The following is a 25939-nucleotide window of genomic DNA, read 5'->3' on the forward strand; positions in this document are numbered from 1 at the left end:
TCTTTATTATAGTCATTGCACTTCTCTGCTTGTTCCAGGACCCAGAGCAGCTGCAGGATAAATCCAATGAGATTCTGACTGCCATAATCCAGGGGATGAGGAAAGAAGAGCCTAGTAATAATGTGAAGCTCGCTGCTACCAATGCACTCCTGAACTCACTGGAGTTCACCAAAGCAAACTTTGACAAAGAGGTAAGTTTCTTTTGACAAAAGGTTTAGATTTGGAGGGTGTTTCTCCATGAAGTTGATAACTTCGAAAGCACCACCTTGTTCAGGAGCCTTCGTTTTCGCTCTTGATGAGATTTGGATTGTATGGGATGCAGCCATGGAATAGGTGTTTGCCATTTTTCGTCAGGCTCTTATAAATAATGTTATTCAAGTGTTTCTTAGCTTAGTTCAAGTGTGAGAATAATTTGGGATTAAAAAGAAGACTACAGCAATTGCACTGTTTCATATATCCTTCCGGAGGATGCTTTTGAGAACGCTATTTTAAAATAGTATACGCTATTTTAAAAGAATTATGTGTTTGAAAGGCATAGTGACAGAGAAAGGGAGAAACAGATGATCTTTGATCTGCTAGTTCACTCCCCAAATGGCCGTAGCAGCTGGGACTGGGCCAGGCTGAAGACAGGAGCCCACGTTCCATCTGGGGCTCCCATTTGGGTAGCAGGGCCCTGAGTATTTTGGCTGCTATGTGCTGTCTTTCAGGCACATCAGCAGGGAGCTGGATTAGAGGTGGAGTAGCCAGGACTCAAACTGGTGCTGCAGTAAGGGATATAAATGTTTTGCCTTGGGCCGGCGCTGTGGTGGATTGGGTAAAGCCACCACCTGCAGTGCCGGCATCCCAAACAGGCACTGGTTCAAGTCCCAGCTGCTCCACTTCCCAATCCAGCTCTCTGCTTGGCCTGGGAAAGCAGAAGAAGATGGCCTAAGTCCTTTGGCCCCTGCACCACATGGGAGACCTAAAGGAAACTCCTGGCTCCTGGCTTCAGATTGGTATAGCTCCAGCCATAGTGGCCGTTTTGGGAGTGAACCAGCAGATGGAAGACCTCTCTCTCTGCCTTTGCCTCTGCCTCTCTGTAACTCTTCCTTTTAAATAAATAAATAAATCTTTAAAAATAAAATAAAATAAATGTTTTGCCTGAAAATACTTCCCCTGTTTATAATGTGGTAAAGTCTGTATAGCAGAATTTGCCCCCCTAACCATTTTGCAGTATCTAATTATCTTCACCTTGCTGTGGAACCAGTCGGCAGAACTTTGTCATCTTGTGGAACTGAAAGTGGATCATTGAGTACCAGCTCCTTTCCCAGCCTCTGGCCACCAGCGTTTCTCTGTGTTTGCTCTCATACTTCATAAAAGCGGGATCACACAGTGTTTGTCTTCTGTAGCTGGTTTATTCCACATACCATGATGCTGGAGGCTCATTCATGTTGTAAGGCTGACTCATGTTCAGGAACTCATATGGGTCTCACGTGGGATGGCAGGGGCCCAAAGATATACAGATATACCACATTTTGTTTAAAATCATCCATTTGGGTTGCTTCCACATTTTGGCTATTGTGAATAATGTTTTTTATTTTATTTTTTATTTGAGAGGCAAGAGTTAACAGAGAGACAGCTATCTTCCATCCACTGGTTCAATCCCCAAACGGCTGCAAAGGCCGGAGATGGGCCAATCCAAAGCCAGGAGTTAGGAGCTTCTTCTGAGTCTCCCACACAGTTACAGAGGCCCAAGCACTTGGGGCCATCTTCCACTGCTTTCCCAGGCCATAGGCAGAGCGAGCTGCATTGGACAGCTGGGACATTAACCAGCGTCCATATGGAAGTGGAGGCTTAGTCTACTGTGCCACAGTGCCAGCTCCAATAATGTGGTTTTTAACATGGTGGCAGATTTCTTTTGAGACCTACTCTCATTCTTCTGGCGGTGTATCCATGAGTAGACTTCATGGCTCACAGGGTCTGCAGGTAATTTTGGGGGTATGCTTGTTTTTGCTGGTTTTTGGCCTTGTGTTGGAAAGGTATAAGATGACAGAGCAACCTTTATTTCTAATTGATTAAAAAACAGGGCTTTCCTTTTAAATTTCAGATGTAGAAAGGTAACAAATGAGGTTCTTCACTCTGTTCTCCCTTTTCTCCTGACATTGGATGGAGCTTAGCCATCTTGCAGAAAAACACATTTGGGGGTCTCTAAAATAAAGCAGATGTTTTGCATCCTCTTAACATCTTTTTGTGACCTACGTTTTCCTGTCTACTTCCTGAACTCTAGTTAGTGAAACTCAGTTTGTGGATTCAAAGATTTGGGACTTCTTAAGGGCAGGTTCTAGCAGACCCTGGAGGTGAACTTCATGGCCTTCTCCAGGCCACCACTGTTCAAGTAGGAGTTGCTGATGATGCCAGGCTGTGTGGACCCAAGGAGATGAGAAGTTTTATCTGTAGAGCCTAGGAATTTTCCTGTGCATAGTTTTTGCTTCCCTGATTATTTTTATTATTCTTGCAGTCCGAAAGGCACTTTATTATGCAGGTGGTCTGTGAAGCCACACAGTGTCCAGATACGAGGGTAAGTGTGAGATCCTACGAAAAATCTGTTTTAAGTCTTCCCTATGAAATGCCAACTCTCACATACAGTTTGAGATACTAGGAGTCAGACTAAAGAAATAAGGTTTGCTTAATACTAACTAGATTACTAACAATTTTTCTCCAACATATTGGAGAAGAAGGAATAAAAGTAGTCGTATACTACCTCAAAAGTTATTTGGAGGTTGCTGTCCTCTTAAAGGTTTACTTTCTTGCCCTAGGTTGTCCGAGTGATTGTTCAAATATAGCCATTGAAACAGGTTTAGCTGTTGCCCTAATCTAAGTGCGACTCCTAAGCAGGTGAAAGTGACACATTCAGTTCGAGTAAGCACCAGTGAGTTTAGCTCTGTGTGTGTTGCACAGGTGCTTTTAAAGCAAAGGGAAGGACTAGAAAACTGGAGGGAGGGATCATGAAAAATGGAGGGCAGATTGCTTTGGGGAGCAGTGACAGACAGCACTGTCATGTGTGCTTCCATGAACCTTCAGATCACTGACTCAGTTGAGTGAATCTACATTTGTGTCATTATTATTTTAGTAAACCATTTAATCTCTTTAAAGGTACGCGTGGCTGCTTTACAGAATCTGGTTAAGATAATGTCACTGTATTACCAGTACATGGAGACATACATGGGTCCTGCTCTTTTTGCAGTAAGTATTTTGATTTTATGTGATTTGCATTTATAGCTGATTGCAGAGCCCATCATTCTCATTGCCGTTTGGTTCATTCTGTAATCTTCTACTTACTGTTAGGAAATCGGGGGAATCTGAGAGTTAAGTTTATGCCCAACAGCGGTGTGCCCAGGAAATGTGGGCTATCTTCATGTTGGTAAACAGTGTACTTAAAAAACCTGTTTACCTTTCATTTCAGACCTAACTTTCATAAGTTGTAGTTGAAACTGGAATGTAGTTGAAGAGGGGATTCTAACTTGAATCAGTACTTACTTGGGGCTTGGGTTTTCTTTTCTTTTTTTTTTTTTTGCTTAAGATCACAATTGAAGCAATGAAAAGTGACATTGATGAAGTGGCCCTACAAGGAATAGAATTCTGGTCCAACGTCTGTGATGAGGAAATGGATTTGGCCATTGAGGCTTCAGAGGTGAGCGGGGAGCTGTTACTCCGGCCTGTGAACATCATTCTTTCTCCCGGGGAAGCGTTATTCCGGGTAGACTTGGGGGGGGCACCACTTGCAGGATTTTTCTGCTGCGGAAAGGCCCTCTTTATGGAGACCAAGAATAGTTTTTGACCCTCAGTAGGGCGTGACTTACTGAAAGTACTGGTAGGAGCACCATGAACACTAGGGGGCAGCAGGCTGTCACGGTTTTCCCAGGTGATGCCTAACGCTCACTTCTTTCCAAGGTCCTAATGCAAGTCCAGGATGTAACTGGTGAGGGAATCAGATAAGGGGAAAGAGGTAACTTTGAATTCAGACTTTGTTTCCAGCCTTGCTTATCTTTATTTGCTTCAAAAAAAATCCAGACTTATTTTTAGCATTTTTCTATCTCTTGATCCAGAGAGCACTTAGATGTCAGGTTGTTAATAGGAATCGAGCTTATGGAAGAGTAATGTAATTCTTAAAGTGGCCTTGGTCCTTTAAGGCAGATATATGTATATGTGTGACCTACAAGAATCTCATTGGAGGAAACTCAAATGCTGAGCACCTCCAGAGATCACAGTGAAGGTCTGTGATCGCTCCTTACCGTGTGTTTCTCTTACAGACCCCTAGGCACCTCTCGTTATAGTTATAGCCCTTGCTATCTTAGCTTGTTGGCTTTCTGTTTCTCCTTAGGCAGCAGAGCAAGGACGGCCCCCTGAGCATACCAGCAAATTTTATGCCAAGGGAGCACTACAATATCTCGTCCCGATCCTGACACAGACACTGACTAAACAGGTGAGTTCTTGGCCAAATCGAACCAGATGTGCTACAAAACTTGATTCAGGTTGGGTTGGTGGGGAACAGTTTCCATGACAGGCCTGGACCGCCCATCTGTGTAGGTAACTCAAGAACAGCTGAGCTGGATCTGTGAGATCCCTGGGGCCCTGAGCAGAGTATGTGGAGATCTGGGTCTAAATGTCCCTGATGGGTCTCCATCAGGAATGAGCCACACACTGCTGTGATTGCATGAATGCTAAACTGTCCGGACTGACAGAGAAGAGCTGTTTGTTCCAGGCTACTGGAATATCTGTTCCTCTGTCTCTCTCCCCCAAGAGGACGACACGGCGCCGAGGCACTGTCTTGTCTACTTCCCTCCCCCATTATTTTCCCTTCCTGGCTCTATCTGCTCCTGAACTATGCCCACGTGGGTGTGTATTTACTTTCCCACCTTCTAAATAAACTTCACCACTTGTGCACCAAAAAAAAACTTTGAATATCTAGGATGGATGCTTTCAGGGTTTCACAGAATATATTTTTAAATGCTGATAAGGGTTGTGTGTGAGTTTTTCATATGGAACTCTGTATTAGAATTAATATGGGGGGGGGTCAAAGAAATTGCTCTACTGATCCTATAAGACGATTAACATAAATATAAATATAAATACAAGGCAAAATAAATGGCAGTAAGATTTCCCAATGATTTGGGTGTAGTTAGGAAAAGAACAGTTACTGTTAACACATCTGTCATGGTGCCATTTTTCTCTTAACTGGAGGTATTGTGTCACCTGGCATCTGGTTTCAGAAGTTCCTGTCTCCTCATCTTTTCCACACGTGACATTTTTGCTGATAACTTGGAACACTGCAAAATGTGTTTGTACAAATGAATGTAATTGTTTTGGGGGATTTACATGACTTTATATAACAGCAGTGTAAAAGATAAGTAGAGAGATGTTTGGTTTGAAATGGACTTGGTATTCCCCCGTAAGTTTTCATCTCATCTGTCAATTGTGTGGGTTTTTTCGTTTGTTTTTTAAAGAGTTGCAGAGAGAGGGAGAGACAGAACCAGTGGCCAGTGTTGGGACAGACTAAAGCTGGGTGATCCAGCCTGGTCTCCCACATGGGTGGCAGGGGCCCAAGCACTTGAGCCATCCTCCACTGCCTTTCCCAAGCCATTAGCAGCAGGGAGCTAGATTGGAAGTGGAGCCGCTGGAACATGAACCAGCACCCATATGGGATGCCGGCGCTGCAGGCAGCAGTTTCACCTGCTACACCACAATACTGGCCCCTCATTTTTAATTTTTTGCAGTAGCTTTTTTTTTTTTTTAAGATTTATTTGAAAGTGTTAGAGAAGGGGAGAGACAAACATCTTGTATCTACTGGTTCACTCCCCAGGTGGCCACAATGGGCCAGGCTGGAGCCAGAAGCTTAATCTGGGTCTCCTGTGTGGGTGTCAGGGGCCCAAACACTTGGGCCGTCTTCCATTGCTTTTTCTAGCAGGGAGCTGGATCAGACACCTATATGGGATGTCAGCGTCACAAGTGGCAGCTTTACCCGCTACGCCAGCCCCTTACAGATCTAGTTTTTTATCTTAAGTTATGTATATGGTTTTCTGAAACTGTGTAGGCAGCCAGCCTTAAATTACTACATATTGTGAATGGCTGCAATAAGGAACTTGGACCTGAGGTCATAATTTTTTTGTTGGACAGATAGGGATAGAAAGGTCTTCTATCCACTGGTTCACTTCCCAGATGGCTACAACTGGGGTTGGGCCAGTCTTAAGCCAGAGGCCTGGAACTCCATCTGGGTCTTCCATGGATTGGCAGGGGCCCAAGTACTTAGGATATCTTTTGCTGCTTTCTCAGATGCCTCAACCAGGGGCTGATGGACAATGGGGCAGCTGGGACTCAAACCAGTACTCAGAGGGTTGCCATAGTTACAGGTGGTGGTGGCTTAACCCGTTGCACCACAATGCCGTCCCCTGTGACTTTGGATTCTAATACAGTCCTTTTTTGTGTGATTTTTGTTTATGAACATTTATTGAATTGTTTTTATTTATTTATTTATTTGAAAGTCAGAGTTACACAGAGAGGAGAGGCAGAGAGAGCGAGAGAGGTCTTCCATCCACTGGTTCATTCCCTAGATGGTTGCAATGGCCAGAGCTGTGTCAACCCGAAGCCAGGAGCTTCTTCTGGTCTCCCATGTGGGTGCAGGGGCCCAAGGACTTGGGCCATCTTCTGCTGCCTTCCCAGGCCATAGCAGAGAGCTGGATTGGAAGTGGCGCAGCTGGGTCTCGAACCAGCGCCCATATGGGATGCCGGTGCTTTAGGCTAGGGCATTACCCTGCTGCACCACAGTACCGGCCCCACATTTATTGAATTGTGACTGTTAATAGCACCTCAGAGGCTGTTTTCATATATTCTTCCCACTTGTGAACCCCCTTGCTTTCTTGACCTTTAATTCCATAGATTAATTTTGGTAGATTTTTGGACCAAAATCATGTACCTTCCGCTTATTTGTTCTGGCTTTTTTTTTTTTTTTTATTTCAAAGGCAGAGGCAGAGAGATCTTCCATCTGCTGTTTCAATCACAGCTCTGCAATGGTCAGAGCTGTGCCTATGCAAAGCCAGCAGCCAGGAGCTTCTTGCTCTCCCACGAGGGTGCAGGGGCCCAAGCACTTGAGCCATCTTCTGCTTCCTCAGGTCATAGCAGAGAGCTGAATCACAAGTGGAGCAGCCGGGTCTTGAATTGGCATCCATATGGGATGCTGACACTACAGGCTGCAGCTTCACCTGCTGCGCCACAGTGCCAACCCCCTGCTCTAAAGTTTTGTTTATTTGAAAAGGAGAGGGACAGAGGGAGGAGTCTTCTGTTTGCTGGTTCATTCCCCAAATGCCCTCAACAGCTGGAGCTGGACCAGGCTAAAACCAGGAAGCCCAAGTTCTTGGGCCATCATCTGCTGCCTCCCCAAGTGTCTTAGCAGAAATTACATTGGAAATGGAGTTGCTGGGACTTGAATCAGCACTTGACTAATGGGATATACATGTCCCAAATGGCAGCTAAATTTGTACCACAAAGCCCATCCATATACATATTTGAGATTGATGTTTGTTGTATGCAGCCAAAGTTTGTTCATTCTGTTGTTTTGTGTAGTACTAGGTAGAATCTTTCATCTGCATCTTGTATGAAGATTTGTAATTTAGTATTTTTGAAAGGCATTTGAAAGAAATCTTCCATCTGCTGGTTCACTCCCCAGATGACCACACCAGCCAGGGGGCGGTGTCAGGCTGAAGCTAGGTGCCCAGGCTCCATTTGGGTCTCCCACGTGGATGGCAGGAATCCAAGCAGTTGAGTGGTCTTCCACTGCCTTCCCAGGTGCATTAGCAGAGAGCTGGATCGGAAGTGGTGCAACTGGTAATTGAACTGGCCCTCATGTGGGATACTGCCCATGCAGCTTAACCTGCTACACCACAGCGCTACCCCTTATTTTGTAATGTATCACTGTGGAAGAGATCAAATATAAAGGTTTGGTGTTGTATACTTCCTTGGAGTTTACGTTGGAGTGGTCAGAGAACCTTTTGAATTAAAATCATTCTTAGCACCACGTTCTTTCACCAGGATGAAAATGATGATGATGATGATTGGAACCCCTGCAAAGCAGCAGGGGTGTGCCTCATGCTCCTGGCCACCTGCTGTGAAGATGACATCGTCCCCCACGTCCTTCCCTTCATTAAGGAGCACATCAAGAACCCAGATTGGCGATACCGGGATGCAGCAGTGATGGCTTTCGGCTGTATCTTGGAAGGACCAGAGCCCAATCAGCTCAAACCACTAGTTATACAGGTGAAACTAAAGGAATTTGGGGGTAGAAAGTCAAAGTAGGATTTTTTTTTTTTAATGGCATAAGTCCTATGACCCAGGAAGTTGGAAATGCAGAAAAGGCCACAAAGTTTCCCCTTAATCCCTCTTATCCGGGTACCCTCTCAACTTGATATTTATCCTTGCAGCTTTGTTAGATATTGCCTCCAAAACTAATGATGGGATTAATAGTCCATCCTTTGGGCAGAATGGTATCTGTAATAAGGATCTCCTATGGAAGTAGTGTGTTTTTTTGCGTGGTGTAATAGAACTTGGTGCTTTCGGATGTGGCCTGGTGCCGTCCTAACTGCATCCTGGAAGCTGAGCGTTCAGTGCAGCCTGCTGACAGTACCCACACCGCATCAAGTGGAACTGGGGTTTGATAAAGGGAGGAGGACTTTCATAACTCACTCTATTTGTATTAGTTTTGACAGATGTTTCAAGCATGTGTTTTATAAAAGATTTTAGGGATATATATATATATACATTTTTTAATTTGGTAGAGCTATAGAGAGTGAGAGAGAGAGAAAGGTCTTCCTTCCATTGGTTCACCCCCCCAAATGGCTGCTATGGCTGGAGCTATGCCGATCCGAAGCCAGGAGCCAGGTGCTTCTCCTGGTCTCCCATGCGGGTGCAGGGCCCAAGGACCTGGGCCACCCTCCACTGCCTTCCCGGGCCACAGCAGAGAGCTGGACTGGAAGAGGAGCAGCCGGGACTAGAACCCGGCACCCGTGTGGGATGCTGGCCCTGCAGGCGGAGAATTAGCCAAGTGAGCCACGCGCCAGCCCCAGGGATATTTTGAGTTAAAATCCATTTGTCAGTATTTCCTGTTTTGAAGTAGCAATCGGCATGATTTATTTTTTGTTTGAGAGGCAGAGAGTCCGTGAGCTTCCATCCACTGGTTCGCTCCCCAGATGTCCGCAACAGGCACGTTCCAGGCTGAAGCTGGGAACTGAGAACTCAGTCTAGATCTCCCACGTTGGTGGCAGGGACCTAGGAACTTGAGCCTCCCAGGGTTTGCATTGGAAGGAAGCTGGAATTGGGAGCAAAGCCTGTGCTCAAAATCCAGTGGGCATCAACTGCCAGTGAACAACAGAGTTAACAGAGAAGGAGAGACAGATCTTCATCCACTGGTTCTCTCCCCAGCTGGCTGCAGCAGCCAGAGCTGAACCCTTCCAAAGGCAGGAGCTTCTTCCAGGTCTCCCATGTGGGTACAGGGGCCTGAGCACTTGGGCCATTCTCCACTGCTTTCCCAGGCACATAAGCAGGGAGATAGATGGGAAGTGGAGCAGCCAGGACTTGAACTAGCACCCATATGGAATGTCAGTGTCGCAGATGGCTTTATCTGCTACACCACAGTGATGGAGACAGAGATCTTCATCCATTGGTTCACTCCCCAAATGGCCACAACAGTTGGCTCTGGACCAGGCTGAAGCCATCCTGGGTATAGGGGCCCAAGGAGTTGGGCCATCCTCAACTGCCTTCCCAGGAGCGTTAGCAAGGAGATGGATTAGAAGTGAAGCAGCCAAGACTGAAACCAGTGCCTGTATATGGGAAGCTGGTATTAGGTGGTGGTGACAGCAGCTTAAGTTGTGCCACAAAACTAGCCCCAACTTTATATTTATTGAGAGACAGAGTCAACATGAGTCTTAATCTTTGTTTTGTTTTGCTAATAACTGTTGTATTTGTAGGCTATGCCCACCCTCATAGAATTAATGAAAGACCCAAGTGTAGTTGTTCGAGATACAACTGCGTGGACTGTGGGCAGAATTTGTGAACTGCTTCCTGAAGCTGCCATCAATGATGTCTACTTGGCTCCCCTGCTACAGTGTCTGATTGAGGGCCTCAGTGCTGAACCCAGAGTGGCATCAAATGTGTGCTGGGTAAGGGGTTTTTTCCTGGTGAGAGAAAAGGAGTTTGCCTGAACCATGGCAAGAAAGTGGGAGGTGAGGGGTGAGGGGGAGAAATGGACCTACCTCACTGGAAGACTTTTTTGGAATAGCATCTCCTTTCTGATTTCCTCAGTTAAAGTGCGGGGGAGATGCCACCCACAGGAGCCAGTGGGAGCTGTTGACTCATGGCAACTGGCTCCCAAACGACTTAGAGCAGTCGTAGTAACGCAGCAGAGAAACTCTGTGGAGTTGCTTTTCTTTCTTGAATTGCTTGGGGAGAAGAAATTTTGATTAAGGGTGAGATTTGTTGGCTACAAGAAGCATCATTGCTGAGAAGAGAGAAAGGGAAGGAAGGTAGGCGGCCTAAACGCTGAGTCAGTGTGGGCTGCATGTAATTGATTGGGGCTTTTGAGGGAATGGGAGAGAAGTGCTAATGAGGGAGGAGTGGGGCAGGAGCCTTCCTGTACATGAGAGGTGAGATGGCAGCCCCTGGGGTAGGTGAAGGTTTCTGTTCCCTCGGAATCTCCCCAAGGGGTGGCGCCTGGGCCGCCAGCGGCTGCTTTCCCAGGCGCATTAGCAGGGAGCTGGATCAGAAGTGGAGGAGTCGGGACTTGAAACAGCACTCACTTGGGATGCCAGCATCCCAGGCAGCTGTTTAACTCACCCTGCCACAATGCTGGCCCTTGAATATTTTATTTTAAAGATACCTGTCAAATGTTAAGTTGTCTTGAGATGATCTTTTTAAAAAAAAAAAAAATTTATTTGAAAGTCAGAGGAGAGAGGAGAGGCAGAGAGAGAGAGAGTCTTCCATCTGATGGTTCACTTCTCAGTTGGCCTCAATGACCAGAGCTGCACCAATCCGAAGCCAGGAGCTTCTTCCTGGTCTCCCACATGGGTGCAGCGGCCCAAGGACTTGGGCCATCTTCTGCTTTCCCAGGCCATAGCAGAGTGCTGGGTTGGAAGTGGAGCAGCTGGGTCTTGAACCGGCGCCTGTATGGGATGCCGGCGCTTCAGGCCAGGGTATTAACCCACTGTGCCACACTGCTGGCCCTTTGAGATGACCTTAACAGAAACATTGAAGATTCACTAGCTTTTATTCATTCTGAGGTCAATTGGAAAGAAACACTACCCAAGATGGCTTAGTTAGTGGGGGAGAGACAGAGTACTTCCCTCTGCTGGTTCACTCCCCAGATGACTGCAATGGCTGGGGCTTGACCAGACTGAAGCCAAGAGTTTCATCTGGGTCTGTGCTGTGGGTGGCAGGGGCCTAAACACTTGGCATTTCCGAGGACATTAAGAAGCTGGATCAGAAGTGGAGCAGCCAGGGCTCCAGTTGGTGCCCACATGGCATGACTGCACTGCAGGCAGTGGCTGTGTGCACCATGCCGCAACCCTGTCCCCTGGAGTGGGGTTTGTTTCAAGACTGATACTAAATCTCTGCGTTTCAGGCTTTCTCCAGCCTGGCTGAAGCTGCTTATGAGGCTGCAGATGTAGCTGATGATCAGGAGGAACCAGCCACCTATTGCTTATCTTCTTCATTTGAACTCATAGTTCAGAAGCTCCTGGAGACCACAGACAGGTAACTGATCTCCTGTACAGAAAGGTGTGATGTCTGGGTGCCCAACTCTGTTACACTGTGTGGAGAATGCGCAGCCTAATCACAGCAACATGAGACAGGAGCGCACTGTATCTGCTCTAGAGAGGTTGAAAGTACACTTAAGAAATTACTTGTTAGGCCGGCGCCACGGCTCACTAGGCTAATCCTCCACCTTGCAGTGCCGGCACACTGGGTTCTAGTCCCCATCGGGGCGCCGGATTCTGTCCCGGTTGCCCCTCTTCCAGGCCAGCTCTCTGCTGTGGCCATGGAGTGCAGTGGAGGATGGCCCAAGTACTTAGGCCCTGCACCCCATGGGAGACCAGGATAAGTACCTGGCTCCTGCCATCGGATCAGCGTGGTGCGCCAGCTGCAGCACGCCGGCCGTGGCGGCCATTGGAGGGTGAACCAACGGCAAAGGAAGACCTTCCTCTCTGTCTCTCTCTCTCACTGTCCACTCTGCCTGTCAAAAAAAAAAAAAAAGAAAGAAAAAAAGAGAAGAAAGAAATTACTTGTTTACAGGGGTGGGGAATGGCTAGCCCATGGACATATAAGTTCCATGAAATCATTTGGTCTGTACCTGCCAGGGCAACCACAGATGGGACTTGAAATTCAATAAATCTAGTTATTTATTAGCAAACTAATTTTTTAAGCAGGCTAATTTTTAAGTTGATAATTTTTAATTGTCTTCTAATGATATTACAAATACCCAGTGGCCCTTAACAGAAAAAAAGGGTTCTCTACTCCGAGTTTAGGTAAGAGTTGGGGTGGGGACTTGACCTAGCAGTTAGGATGCTGTATTCCGTATTGGAGCGCCTGGGTTTGGGTTTGATGCCTGGCTCGCTGTGGCTCCTGATTTCCAGCTTTCTGCTAAGGTGGTTCCTGAGATGCGGAAGTAATTGGGTTCTTACTGCCGTTTAAATGGGAGGCCTAGATTGAGTCCTTGGCTCCTGGACAAATCAAGATAGTGTCTGGCTCTCTACGAGAGTATACCCCACTTTTCTTCATTCACCAAGAGATGTCATTTTATACAATCTTGCACAGAGCAATGGGGAAGGACTAGTTAAACACGGAAGAATTTATGTCTGGTCCCTTCCTGATGGTTTACTTTTCAGTTCACACAAAACACAAAGATTAGAGGTTGTCCCTAAATTATGATTCCATTACACATTTCAGAAAGCCCTATTTCAGACCTTTTGAGAGATACAGAGAGCTCCCAATCTGCTAGTTCACCCCAAATGCCCACAGTGGACAGGGCTGAAGCTGGAACCTGGAAGTGCAACCCAGATGCCCCACATGGGTGGCAGGAGCTTCACTGCGTGTGTGAACACCGCTGCCTTCCCGCATGTGCATGAGCAGGCAGCTGGATCCAGGAGCTAGAACTGGGGATGGAACCCAAGGACTCCAGGGTGCAACATGGGCACTTAAAACATTAATTTATGTGTTTGAAAGTCAAAATTAGAGAGGGAGAGACGTCGGGAGAGAGAGATCTTCTGTCAGCTGGTTCACTGCTTAAATGAACTCAGCAGCCTGGACTGGGCCAGGCCAAAGCCAGGAGCAAGGAGCTTCATCCGGTTTTCCCACATGAGAAGGGAGAGTAGGAGTGCTTTTCCAGGCACTTTAGCTTTTTTTTTTTTTTTTTTTTTTGACAGGCAGAGGTTTTTTTTAGACAGTGAGAGAGACACAGAAAGGTCTTCCTTTTTCCGTTGGTTCACCCTCCAAATGGCTGCTGCAGCCGGCGCGCTGCGCCGATCTGAAACTAGAAACCAGGTGCCTCCTCCTGGTCTCCCATGCGGGTGCAGGGCCCAAGCACTTGGGCCATCCTCCACTGCACTCCCGGGCCACAGCAGAGAGCTGGCCTGGAAGAGGAGCAACCATGACTAGAACCTGGGGTACCGGTGCCACAGGGGGAGGATTAGCCAAGTAGCCGCGTTGTCGGCCCTTTTTTTATTTGAGAGGCAGAGAGAACCTTCAATTTACTAGTTCACTCCCCAAATGGCTGCAACGGCCGAACCTGGCCTGATCCAAAGCCAGGAACCAGGACCTTTCTCCAGGTCTCCCATGTGGGCTCAGGGGCTCAAGGACTTGGGCCATTCTCCACTGCTTTCCCAGGTGCACAGGAATCTGGATTGGAAGTAAAAGCATCTGGGACTTGAACCAGCACCCATGGGATTCTGACACTGCAGATAGCGGCTTAACCCACTAAGGCCTCAGTGCCGGCCCTGCGACTTGGGCATTTTAACAGGTCTGGAGACCATAACCAACGTAGACATTGCTTGCAGAGACCTTTTCGGAAGTTGGATTCTTGGATATTTTGTTGCTAAATTCAAGCCTGGCCTCCAATCATGTCAGCCTGGGTTCTTACTTTTGGCCAGTGTCTATGTCATAACAGCTCCTCTGTCCTTTCTTAATCAGTTGAGGTTTAAAAACTTTGCTGTGTGTTCTGTGCAGACCTGATGGCCACCAGAACAACCTGAGGAGTTCTGCGTATGAATCTCTCATGGAGATCGTGAAAAACAGCGCCAAGGACTGCTACCCTGCAGTGCAGAAAACAACCCTGGTCATCATGGAGCGGCTGCAGCAGGTGCTTCAGATGGAGGTGAGTCAGCATCCCTGGCTGTTGGAGAGGGCAGCACCTTGGACACACGACTGTTTGGTGTTTCAGTATGTATTTTCTTAGAAAGATGTCATGCTATACAGAAACTATTACAACTTTACATAAGCATTACTTGGCACAGTTTACTCATGTGCATGTGGGTTATGTGTTTTTATTTGCTTTCCTACATTAGTATTAATAAAAATAACTTAATGGTCTCAGGAACCCTAACAAGAGTGGAAGGATTCTCTTTAGAACACGTTTTCTTTTTTTATCTTATAGTCACATATCCAGAGCACATCCGATAGGATCCAGTTCAATGACCTTCAGTCTTTACTCTGCGCAACTCTTCAGGTATGCTAGAGCTGTATCACTTCTTACTAGCTCAGAGGAAGAAACTGCGTGTCTCAGGATGACAAGTTCATGTACACAGAGAGCTGTGCAGTTGTGTAGATGTAGATAGATGGTGCTGATCTGAAGCTCTCAGAAGGTTTTGGACTGTGATTGATTGGAAGAGTAATTTCCTGTCTATCCAGAAAAATCAAGTTTGTCTTTTTCACAGTATAAAGAAGGAAATTACTTAGTGTGTGATGGTCTCTCCCAGCTGTACAGCTAGTTTATATTAGCTCCTTTTAGTCTTGGTTGTCATTAGGTTGTACAAACTAAAATTAGATTTGACTTCCAACTATGGTTTACTTGGCTACAAATATATATCTTTGAGTTTCTACTTTTGTCTTTGTTGTTGTTAAACAAATTTTACATTTTCTATGTCTTAAAAAAATATGTGAAAGGCAGAGTGACAGAGAGAGGGGTGCGGAGAGTGGTCTTCTGTCTGGAGGTTCACCCCCAGATGGCCACAACAATCAAGACTGGACCAGGCTGAGGCTTGGAGCATGGCACTGCATCTAGGTCTCCTGTGGGGGTGGCAGGGTCCTGTGCACTCGGGCCATTGTCTGCTGGCTTGTAGGGTGCACAGTAGCAAGAAGCTGGAATCAGAAGTGGAGCTGGGACTCAAACCCGAGCACTACAGAGAGCAGTGGGGCTTCCCAAGCAGTGTCTTAACCGCTGCACCAGACACTCGTCATCTTTTGAAGCAGTTGCTGTTGGAAGCTTCGTTATCGTTGTGTTCACAGTAGGCTTTTTTGAGTGACTGGGGAACTGAAACGTCGTTCTCTGCTTATGAAGTGGCTAAGGAGCTATTTCCTAATCTGCCACAGAACAGGAAAGTTCTGGAATATTCATTAATGCTAACAAGGTCATCTTACCTGTAAACTTTGCCTTTTTTTTTTTTTTTTTTTTTTTTTTTTTTTTTTTTTTTACCCCATACTTCATTTTTTAAGGCATGATGGTTAAGAGATCTTCCTTTTTCTTTATTTATGTGAAAGGAAGAGTTACAGAGACAGATGCAGAGAGACAGAGAAAGATCTCCCGTCTGCTATTTCACACACACCCCCCACCCCACCCCCCCAGTGGCGGCAATAGCCTGAGCTGGGCCTATCTGAAGCCAGGAGCTTCCTCTGGGTCTCTCACACAGGTGCAAGGGCCCAAGAACTTGGGCCATCTTCTGCTGCTTTCCCAGGCCATAGGCAGAGAGCTGGATCAGAAGTGGAGCAGCCCGGACTTGAACTTGCACCCATATGGGATGCTGGCCCTGCAGGTGGTGGCTTTACCCACTGCGCCACAGTGCCAGCCCCCTGGGATCTTCCTTTTTCATCAGAGAAAATACAGGACTGCTTGATCTGGTAACATTAGGTGAGGCACATGGAAGAGTACCCTGGAGTGTGATGAGTATGGCTTGGGAGAAGTCAGACTGGCTTCATTTTTATCCAGACTGTTTTTTGACTGCTATCTGTATGTGGGTTGGAGTGTAAGAAGGCTTGTTTTTTATTTATGAGTGATGTAACCTTTAAAACAAATTGTTACTCCAGTAAGGCTGGAATATGGAAACTACTAGCAGTTTTTCAGGTGGTGGGACTAAGTGGGTTTTGTTTTGAGTCAAGAAATAGAATCTGGGGCTGGCATTGTGGCATAGCCACCATAGGTTAAGCCACTGCCTGTGACACCAGCATTCGATAAGGGCACCAGTTCAAGTCCTGGCTGCTCCACTTAAAATACAGTTCCCAACTGATGGCACCTGGGAAAGCGGTGTGCCCCTGCACCCATGTAAGGGACCTGTAAGAAGCTCCAGGGTCCTGGCTTTGGCCTGGCACAGCTCTGGCCATTGTGGCCATTTGGGGGGGAGTGAACCATTGGATGGAAACTTACTCTCCGTTTCTCTCTAACTGCCTTTCAAATATATTTATAAAAAATAAATAAATAAATAAACAGAATCTGAGATACTAGAGTGAGCATTGTAATGCATATTTGCACTGTCAAAGTTCTTAAGTTAAAGTGTATATTTGATCTTCCAAAAATGAACAAAGGACTTAATTTATTTTGAAAGCAAAAGGTATAGTGTTGTGGTTGAAGGATTTGGAGTTAATGGATCCTGAATTCTTACTTACTTCACAGAATGTACTCCGCAAAGTGCAGCATCAAGATGCCTTGCAGATCTCTGATGTGGTCATGGCTTCCCTGTTGAGGATGTTCCAGAGCACAGCTGGGTCTGGGGGAGTGCAAGAGGATGCCCTGATGGCAGTTAGCACACTGGTGGAAGGTTAGTGAGCAGGGACTGGGCAGGTGGTTTCTGTAGAAGGTAGGCGTTTGAGTGGCCTTGGAGAATTTTTTTCTTTTTTACTGCAAAAAGCGTAGATCTTTCACTGGGGTGTGAGTTGGTTCAAAGTTGGATTGAACCTGAGTGATTGCCTTGCCACTCTTAAGGTAAACGGGGCGCCAGTTTGCAGCTAAGTCAGATTGGTGGAAACTGAATTAATTCTCCCGTGTTCATCAGGTTCCTTCTTACCCTGAAAGTCAACTTACTTTATTGATGTTTGGCGCCTGTCAAGGGTGGAAGAAGTGAAAGTTCTCTCCTTCTCTGGCACTTGGAAGCCCCTGGTTTGGGCAGTAGTGCTTTGTGTTCACAGTGCCTGGGATGCCATAGGATGAAACATTGAACGTGCTGTAGGAATTCGGCATGGGGAAGCAAAAGCACATTAAAGAGCACTTTAGAAACCTAGAACATCTCTTCAGGGGTGACCTGCAAGTATTTTACTAAGGCCGTGCCCTGAGGAGGACTCTCCTGAGGTTCAGACCTACTTCTGGTGCGCAGAGCTTGTGTCCAACTGAACTGGCATAATGTGACTGCCCTTAGAGGGCAAGGAAGTTAATCTTGGCTCCTGGAGTGGCTGATTCGTATCCAAAGGCCAGTGCTGCTTTTCTTGGCTGTGGCTTGTTAAGTGCTCGATGGGATTGCCTGGGGACCCTGTTTTGAAGCTAGCCTTAGGGCATGTGTTGTGATTAGCTGCCGAGACAAGAGGCCTTATTGCTGGCTCAGCCAGTTCACAGCTAACCTCCATCCTGTGTGAGGGCCCTACCACTTGGTTGTCTCAGCCAGCTAAAACCCCATCCTGCAGAGCACTGGCTGTGGTGTTATCTCGAGGGCCTAAGAATTAGGCCTTTCCAGCAGTTGTAAACTTGGCTTGTGCAAGACAGCCTTACTGTCTTAGAATAATTAACTCTCACTCCACCCTGCCATGTTGAGTAAGACTTAGGATGGTCATTTTTGTCTACATCTGCCGTCCTGTGATGCAGTCTTCAGCTAACAGTTTGTTTCATTACAGTGTTGGGTGGTGAATTTCTCAAGTACATGGAGGCCTTTAAACCCTTCCTGGGCATTGGATTGAAAAATTATGCTGAGTACCAGGTAGGATATGCTTTTGACATTTATGCAAGAGTCACTGTAGAACAGACAGCAGCAGGTTTCTGTAGCCTACATGGTTTCCCCAGCTTTGCTCCAAAAGTCCAGCTACCTTATTTGTTGCCTCTGTCTGAACAAGGAGTAGGCTGTGAAAAACAGGGTGTTGGCTACACCACGTGAGAAGCACAGAGCGAATGTCTAGGTAGTGTAAAGGCAACGGCAGAGTTACACTCTGAAGCACCCTAAAGAGGAAGGCTTTTTGAAACACCCCCCCACCTTGGTCTGCCACCGCCATCCCTGGTGAATATTGTCTTTCCTTACTCAGTGGTGTCTGGGAATAGTCCTAGTTTCCTTCCTGCCACATTGGTCTTAATCTCAGCAAGGGGGGAATAAGTTCAGGTGATGCAGGACCAGCAGCTGGGTAAAACTAATGTCTTCCCGTGCAGGCAGCTTTTTCTGTCAGGCCGATTATTTCCTTGGTTCTCTGCAGGTGTGTTTGGCAGCTGTGGGCTTGGTGGGAGACTTATGCCGTGCCCTGCAGTCCAACATCTTGCCTTTCTGTGACGAGGTCATGCAGCTGCTGCTGGAGAACTTGGGGGTGAGTGTCTGCGCATGCTCAGGAGCCAGCCTGGAGAATCCCATCGTCATGTTCACGATGATTCCAGTGAAAGGTTGTAAAGGATGCCTGCTTCACTTGGGGGGAAGCTGTCGATTACCAAGGAAAAGTAAACACATAATCTCTGCAGAGATGAACCACAGTTAATTTTTGAAGGGGCATTCAAGTACTTAGTAGTAGTTGCTTATTACAAATGAAAGTTTTGGGCCGGCGCCGCGGCTCACTAGGCTAATCCTCCGCCTAGCGGCGCCGGCACACCGGGTTCTAGTCCCGGTTGGGGTGCCGGATTCTGTCCCAGTTGCCCCTCTTCCAGGCCAGCTCTCTGCTGTGGCCCGGGAGTGCAGTGGAGGATGGCCCAGGTGCTTGGGCCCTGCACCCCATGGGAGACCAGGAAAAGCACCTGGCTCCTGGCTCCTGCCATCGGATCAGCGCGGTGCGCCAGCCGCAGCGCGCTGGCCGCGGCAGCCATTGGAGGGTGAACCAACGGCAAAGGAAGACCTTTCTCTCTGTCTCTCTCTCTCACTGTCCACTCTGCCTGTCAAAAAATAAAAATAAAATTTAAAAAAAAAAGGAAAGTTTTATGAGTCTTTTGACTGAAAAAGTTTGGCTTTATTTATTGTTACTTTTCTCTTTTTCCCCGGCAGAATGAGAACGTGCACAGGTCGGTGAAGCCACAGATACTGTCCGTGTTTGGTGACATCGCCCTTGCTCTTGGTGGGGAATTTAAAAAATACTTAGAGGTTGTACTGAACACACTTCAGCAGGCCTCCCAAGCCCAGGTGGACAAGGTGAGCATGAAACTATTCTGCGCATCTTTTTTTTCCAAATGTTGGCAAACAGCCACAGCTGATCAGTCTGCTGGGGGTTCTGTTCTTTGTCTCTTACAGTCAGACTATGACATGGTGGATTATCTAAATGAACTGAGGGAAAGCTGCTTGGAGGCCTACACCGGAATCGTCCAGGGATTGAAGGGGGATCAGGAGAACGTGCACCGTTGAGTATACGACCTAGTTCCCTTAGTCCGCTGGCCAGTGTGTGTTACCCAGATGGGCTGTGTCTTTGATTCTGATGCTCACTTGTGAACAAGTGCCTGGTGCTTGAAGGAGGGGGAGAGGGAACACAGTGCCTGATGAAGACAGTGTTTCTGGGGAGGCTGTGGAGGTGTATTACTCCCGCTCCTCCTTCCTGTGCGGCTTTGTCTGGTGTTGGTTGAGAATCACAAGGGGTGGGATGCAACAGAAGGAAGACTGTTGGTCTCTTGTTGACTTTGGAAAGAGCTCTTCACCTGGCAGAGCTGTTCGTCATCGCCGCATGCAGCTGGTTCTCCAGCTGGGCCCTCGTTGCCAGAGATGGAAGAGTTGAACGTTTGAAAAGGAATAGTCCCGCCAGACTGCAGCAACTTGAGCAGATCTTGCCTTTCTTTTACAGCGGATGTAATGCTGGTACAGCCCAGAGTAGAATTTATTCTGTCTTTCATTGACCACATTGCTGGAGATGAGGATCACACAGATGGAGTAGTAGCCTGTGCTGCTGGACTCATAGGGTAAGTCACCTGCTGCCAGCAGCGGAGAGTTTGAGAATAGTGTGGATGGCAATAACCCACTTCTTTGGCACAGAGTTTTGTTTTGTTTTTGTTTTGTTTTTGGAGAGTCACAGGGGCCTATACTGAGAGATTATTCCAGACTCCCCATATCTCTGTCACTGCTCCTCAGTAAGTTCTGACGTTGGTCATTAAATTGCCTCTGTGTAGCCTTCTCTTCTGAGTTTCTAAAGCACTGTTAGGAGAAAGAACATTGTTCTCAAGACTTGGATTTGAGTGCAGACATTAAACTTCTCGCTCTCTCGCGTAGGGGAGCAGGTCCCTGGCCTCACATTTAGGATGCCCACAGCTCACGCTCGAGTGCCTGAGTTTCATTCCAGTCTGTGGCACTAGCTTCTTGCCAGTGCAGACCTTGGAAGACAGCAGACATGGCTCAAGTAATTGAGTTCTTGCCACCCACGGGGGAACAGGAACTGAGCTCCTAGCTCCTGACTCTGACTCCAGCCACCATGGCAGTTGAGGAGTGAACCAGTGGATGGAAGCTCTCTGTCTTGTGTGTACTCTCAGAAAATCTCTTGAGCTTTAGAAAGTAGATGAGAACTAACTCAGCACTGTAGGGAGGGCCCGCAGTCCGGTACTGGGAAGGGGCCGAGAGCTCGCGCTCAGGTGTGTTTATTTTGCACAGGGACTTATGTACAGCATTTGGGAAGGACGTACTGAAATTAGTAGAAGCTAGGCCAATGATCCATGAACTGTTAACTGAAGGCCGGAGATCGAAGACTAACAAAGCAAAAACCCTTGCTACATGGGCAACGAAAGAACTGAGGAAACTGAAGAACCAGGCTTGGTGAGAGTTTGTCTTTGCTGCCCTCTTTTGTCTCGGGAAGGAGTACCATGTCTTGGTTGCTCTGCCTGGCAAGGGCTGCCTGTTGGTATTTTATGTGCTGTCTTTTCCACGTAGGTGCTTCTGGTTTGGGCTTTGCATCTCTGGCTTTGTACTAGCAGAGTGAGGCATCTTTCCTGAGCCCAGTGGCCGATTCCTCACGGGGATGGAGAATAGAACTTACAGAACGGAATTCCTGAAATTCCGAAAACGTTTTGGGCCCTAATAGAATCATTAGTGATGGCTGCCCCATAACCCGGAATTCTCTTTCCAACGCCTTCCTTTCTTCCTCATGCTCTTTTTCCTCCGCTGGAGTGCTTTTAGACAAAGCCGAGTTCTTCCCCTGCTTTGAAATACTTTTATTTTCCTCTCAGCTACTCAGTTATCATATTCCACAGATCTCAGTAAAATTGGCTGTTTGAGTTTTGCCTCACCCTTTGATGTAGGTGCTAATGAGAGCAGGTAGATGGCACGTCGCAGAGAAGAAAAACAGTGCTTGCAGAGGTGACAGATTGAGTTCCAGTCTGGAAGCATTTAACTGAAGGAACAGAGGTGTTTGGCTCTTGGGTAGATGTGATCTCGGGGTTGACCTTTTTTTCCATCTCTTTTTAGATCTGTTACCATTGGGATGATAACCTGAGACCCCCACTGGAAATCTCCAATCTTTTGAAAAACCCGGAAGTGAGGAGTGTGCACGGATGCTGAATGTTTGGGAATGAGAGGATGAGTGAGTGAGGCTTGAAAACACACCACATTGAAAATCCTGCCACAGCAGCAGCCGCAGCCGCCAACAGCAGCGCTGTTAGTGAGCTAAGGAAGCACTGACTTCGTAGAAAACCATAACATCGGCCATCTTGGAAAAGAAAACGGTGGATTTACTTGCTTGTAACAACAGAAAGAAAGCTGTCTCTTCCCAGGGAGAGGCTAGAAGTAGCTTTTCTGTCTTGTGGCCGGTACCGAGTGGAATGACTGGTTTGGGAGAGGAGGCGGGGACTGGGTTCAGCTGTGGTGCTTGTAAAAGGCAGCCTGGCCTTTGCTACTGAGGAGAAAGAGGGAGCCTGGCTCTCGAGCCCACCTCCGCTGTACCTTTGCCACGCGGCCCAGTGTGCGCCAGCCAGGAGGAGGAGGAGGGCGAGGGAGGGGTTTGTCCAGTCTGAGAATGAGTGTGTGTGAGTGAGGCGGTATCCACATTCTCAACTTCAAGTCATTGCAGTTTCTTTTTCCCAGAAAACAGGGGTTAGATGTTGCATTTCATAAAACTAACCCAAGTTCTGTCTACTGATGCAGCACAAGAGATGTTTAAAAAAATGGAAAGACGCTCTTTAGGTTTTGTTTTGTTTTGTTTTTAATTATTCTAGGGAAAACACTGACGAATGGTCAGAGCTCCTATCCTGGTCTTTTCATCAAGGCGCCTTTCCTAAATAATATGGTTCAACTGTGAATGTAGAAGCGGGGGGAGGGGGGAGAAGGAGAAAACTCTGGAGTTAGAGGATATAGAAAAATAAAAGTACAATTGTTACAAATAAAGAATACAGACTTCAGAAACAAAAAGAGCCACAACCCAAACAAACCAAAATTTCAATGCTCAGAATTGGCAGCACGAAAGGAAAGCTCTCTCCTGACTGGTATTGTGGCAGTCTGAACGCCCCCAGAAAATTGTGCCAAAGAGTTTAGAAAGTGACATACGATAACAGTAAATACACACACACACACACACAACAGCAAACTTCAGGGAACGATTTTGGATTGCAAACAAGGATAAATTTAATGTTCAAACAACCTGATAAAATGACCATTTGGAAACTGCTTGGCCTTCTGTTCTCTTTTATTTGATTGACTGCAATGCGGTGTTGGTCTCTTGCTGCACTTGAAAACCAACAAAACAAAACTATATAAATGTGTGTGTGTGTATGTGTTTATACACACATACACACACACTAACTAGAAGTCTTGTGATGAAAATGGCACTTGAAAAAGGTTTTATTTTTCCACTGAAGTTGAAGATTAATAAAATGGTGTCAAACATTCCCCTGGTCACACGCTTTAATATTTTTAAAAAGTGTGATGTGCTGTGCTTAACATAAATCAGACTTCATTATTTTCCCTTTTACAAGGGAACAGGGCACCCTGAATTCTAGAATCTCAGCAATAAGAAGGGATGTTAAGAGCTTTGATCCCCTTTTGGTTTTGCAGTTGTTAGGAGTTTTGGCAGTTTGAATATGCTGCTTTCCAAAAAAAGGAGGCATTTTAATTGCTTCCTGATAATTGGAGGATTGAAAAACAAAACCCTCATTCCCACTGTCATTTCCATTCTAGCAAAAAAATGGGCTTATGTTTTATTCCATCTCTTCCTTCCCGCCTTCCCCTCCCTATCCAAGCCTTCCGTTCGTCAGTGGGATTGGCTCGGTTCTGCCCACCCATACGGCAGCATCTCTAATAGCTCTTGTACAGGGTATCAGATATTGTGCCTTTTGGTGCCAGGTTCAGTCAAGTGCCGATCTATGAACCAGTGTACAAAAAAAAAAAAAAAAAAAAACCAGGTGTTTGAAGGAGAGACGCTCCATTGTGAATAAAGAGCTCAAACCAGCCCCTGAGCCCTGTGAGGAGGCCTGGCCTGTGATGCCTTGATTCCATTTTAGTTTGAAGGAAAGGATGTTGTAACCATTCCTGCTATAGAGAGGGCTGGGGCAGGACTATTGGGGAGAAAACAGTCTGATCATTCCTCAGTGCTACCCGTTTCTGTCCTGTGTGGGCTGCTTAGCTAGACAGCAGGAGAATAAAGGACGCCAAGAACCATCATGGAAACGAAATCTTCCGTGTGCTTTGTCCTGTTTTGTTCAGGGAGGCCATTGAGAGTGCTGTTAATGCTGGTGGAGAGGAGGAAGAGGGGCTGGTTGGGGTGTGGTCTTGGTGCCTTGCAGTTACTCTGCACTGGTTATGCATTTGATCCTCTTTCCTAGTTAACCTTTGGGTTTCCTATAGTCTGGGTATTTGTCCTTTAAGTTGTACCACCTAAGGCAACTGGGTGCAGAATGCATCCTGTCCACTGCCTGTCTGGCCCTCCCCACCCTAGTTTCGGCACATTCCTCTGAGAATGTTGTTACCGTCTGCTTGGGAAGATGTCAGTGCAAATGTGAACAAAATGGGCATCGGACTAGACTTGGGTTTGCCACAAGTGGCAGCTGCCTATACCAATTACATTTATTATTAATTTTGCTCTTCATTTTTCTCAATTTCCTGCAGCCCCCTCTGTTGAAATGTTGGGGTTTTAATTGTCGGAGGCAACTGTAATGTTGCCTTAGGGACTTGCGGAGGCAGGGAGGGGCGCTGCGCAGTGCAGTGTTTTAACTTCTGAGAGCCGAGCAGTCTATTTACTCTTCACCATTTCAGAAGTGTGTTAGTCTGACTTTAAGAGAAACCCAAATCCATCAGCTTTTGGTAGCTTCTTGGTTTTCAAACAACTTCAATCTGTAATTGGCATTCGGAATGCCCTTGGCATGCCAGTCTGTGCGATGGCATTGAAGACTTGTTAAAACACTTGAGCCCCACTTTATTAACCAAAACTGATACCACCACCTCTATCTTCTAAATAAAGTCCGCTTTATTTTTATTTTCAACATTTTGCCCGTTCTTTTTTCTACGTGGAGGTGAACCGAGTGGTCTGGAGGGAGCCCGAGTGTGTGGTGAGTGTGCTGTGTGTGTGCATGCGTGTGTGTGTGGGGGGGGAGGACATGCTTCTGAAAAATGGACTCCACGTAGTGCAGTGTGAACCATGGAAAACAAGTCCGTGAGTGAGGGAGGAACCAAGTGCCATCTGGAGGAGGCTTCCTGTTCAGTTTGATTCGGAACCTGTACTGAAGGGTGTCTTGTGCATGATTTTTATGCTAATGATCGCATTTAAGGGCTCATCCAAAAGTTGGCCTTTTTCATTCCATTTTCCTACATTTTCTTTCTAAACACTAGTCCAGTTTTTAAAAATTTTATTTGAAAGGCAGAGTGATGGAGAGAGAGCTATATGCTGGTTCATTCCCCAAAATGGCCACAAAGGCCAGGACTGGGCCGGGCCAAAGCCAGAAGCTTGGAACTCTGGGTCTCCCACGGTTGCAGGAACCAAAGCACTTGGGCCATCATGCCCTCCTCCACAGGCGCATTCGGAAGCGGGAACCAGTGGAGGAGTCCGTACTTGGTCCCAGGCACTTTGATCAGTAACGTGAGTGTCTGAGCCACTGTGCCATGCCTAGCTCCCAAAAGCTAGCTTTTTTTTGCATTATGTATTTCTGCTTCACTTTTTTTCCTCCCAGGAACTTGGAAGCAATGCCAGATTCTGACTTCAGAAGCTGGTCCTTGGCCGGCGCCGCGGCTCACTTGGCTAATCCTCCGCCTGCAGCACTGGCACCCTGGGTTCTAGTCCCGGTTGGGGCGCCGGATTCTGTCCTGGTCGCTCCTCTTCCAGGCCAGCTCTCTGCTGTGGCCCTGGAAGGCAGTGGAGGATGGCCCAAGTGCTTGGGCCCTGCACCCACATGGGAGACCAGGAGAAGCACCTGGCTCCTGGCTTTGGATCGGCACAGCGTGCCGGCCGTAGCTGCCATCTGGGGGGTGAACCAATGGAAGGAAGACCTTTCTCTCTCTCACTGTCTAACTCTGCCTGTCAAAAAAAAAAAAAAAGAGCTGGTCCTGTCCCTCACCAGGCACTGGCATGTGCAGGCTGGTTTGTGAAATTC

The 25939-nt window shown here is 46.9% G+C and overlaps 1 protein-coding gene across 1 annotated transcript in view; it reads left to right on the forward strand.

The window, feature by feature from the left end:
* KPNB1 (karyopherin subunit beta 1) overlaps positions 1 to 24835 on the forward strand; it is a 31615-nt gene extending 6780 nt beyond the window's left edge. The window contains exons 5-22 of the mRNA XM_008271382.5: positions 39 to 191; positions 2498 to 2557; positions 3133 to 3222; positions 3560 to 3670; positions 4361 to 4462; positions 8062 to 8286; positions 9993 to 10184; positions 11642 to 11772; positions 14239 to 14386; positions 14666 to 14737; positions 16895 to 17039; positions 18103 to 18185; positions 18670 to 18777; positions 19440 to 19583; positions 19683 to 19788; positions 20224 to 20338; positions 21021 to 21182; positions 21831 to 24835. Of these exons, the coding sequence (XP_008269604.1) occupies positions 39 to 191; positions 2498 to 2557; positions 3133 to 3222; positions 3560 to 3670; positions 4361 to 4462; positions 8062 to 8286; positions 9993 to 10184; positions 11642 to 11772; positions 14239 to 14386; positions 14666 to 14737; positions 16895 to 17039; positions 18103 to 18185; positions 18670 to 18777; positions 19440 to 19583; positions 19683 to 19788; positions 20224 to 20338; positions 21021 to 21182; position 21831 (2148 nt within the window). The 3' untranslated portion in view covers positions 21832 to 24835. The remainder of the gene's footprint in view (positions 1 to 38; positions 192 to 2497; positions 2558 to 3132; positions 3223 to 3559; positions 3671 to 4360; positions 4463 to 8061; positions 8287 to 9992; positions 10185 to 11641; positions 11773 to 14238; positions 14387 to 14665; positions 14738 to 16894; positions 17040 to 18102; positions 18186 to 18669; positions 18778 to 19439; positions 19584 to 19682; positions 19789 to 20223; positions 20339 to 21020; positions 21183 to 21830) is intronic.
* The last annotated feature ends 1104 nt before the right edge of the window (positions 24836 to 25939 follow it).

Source organism: Oryctolagus cuniculus, chromosome 17 (assembly GCF_051225735.1).
Source record: "Oryctolagus cuniculus isolate XC-2025 breed Fujian yellow rabbit chromosome 17, ASM5122573v1, whole genome shotgun sequence".
Lineage (NCBI taxonomy): Eukaryota > Metazoa > Chordata > Mammalia > Lagomorpha > Leporidae > Oryctolagus > Oryctolagus cuniculus.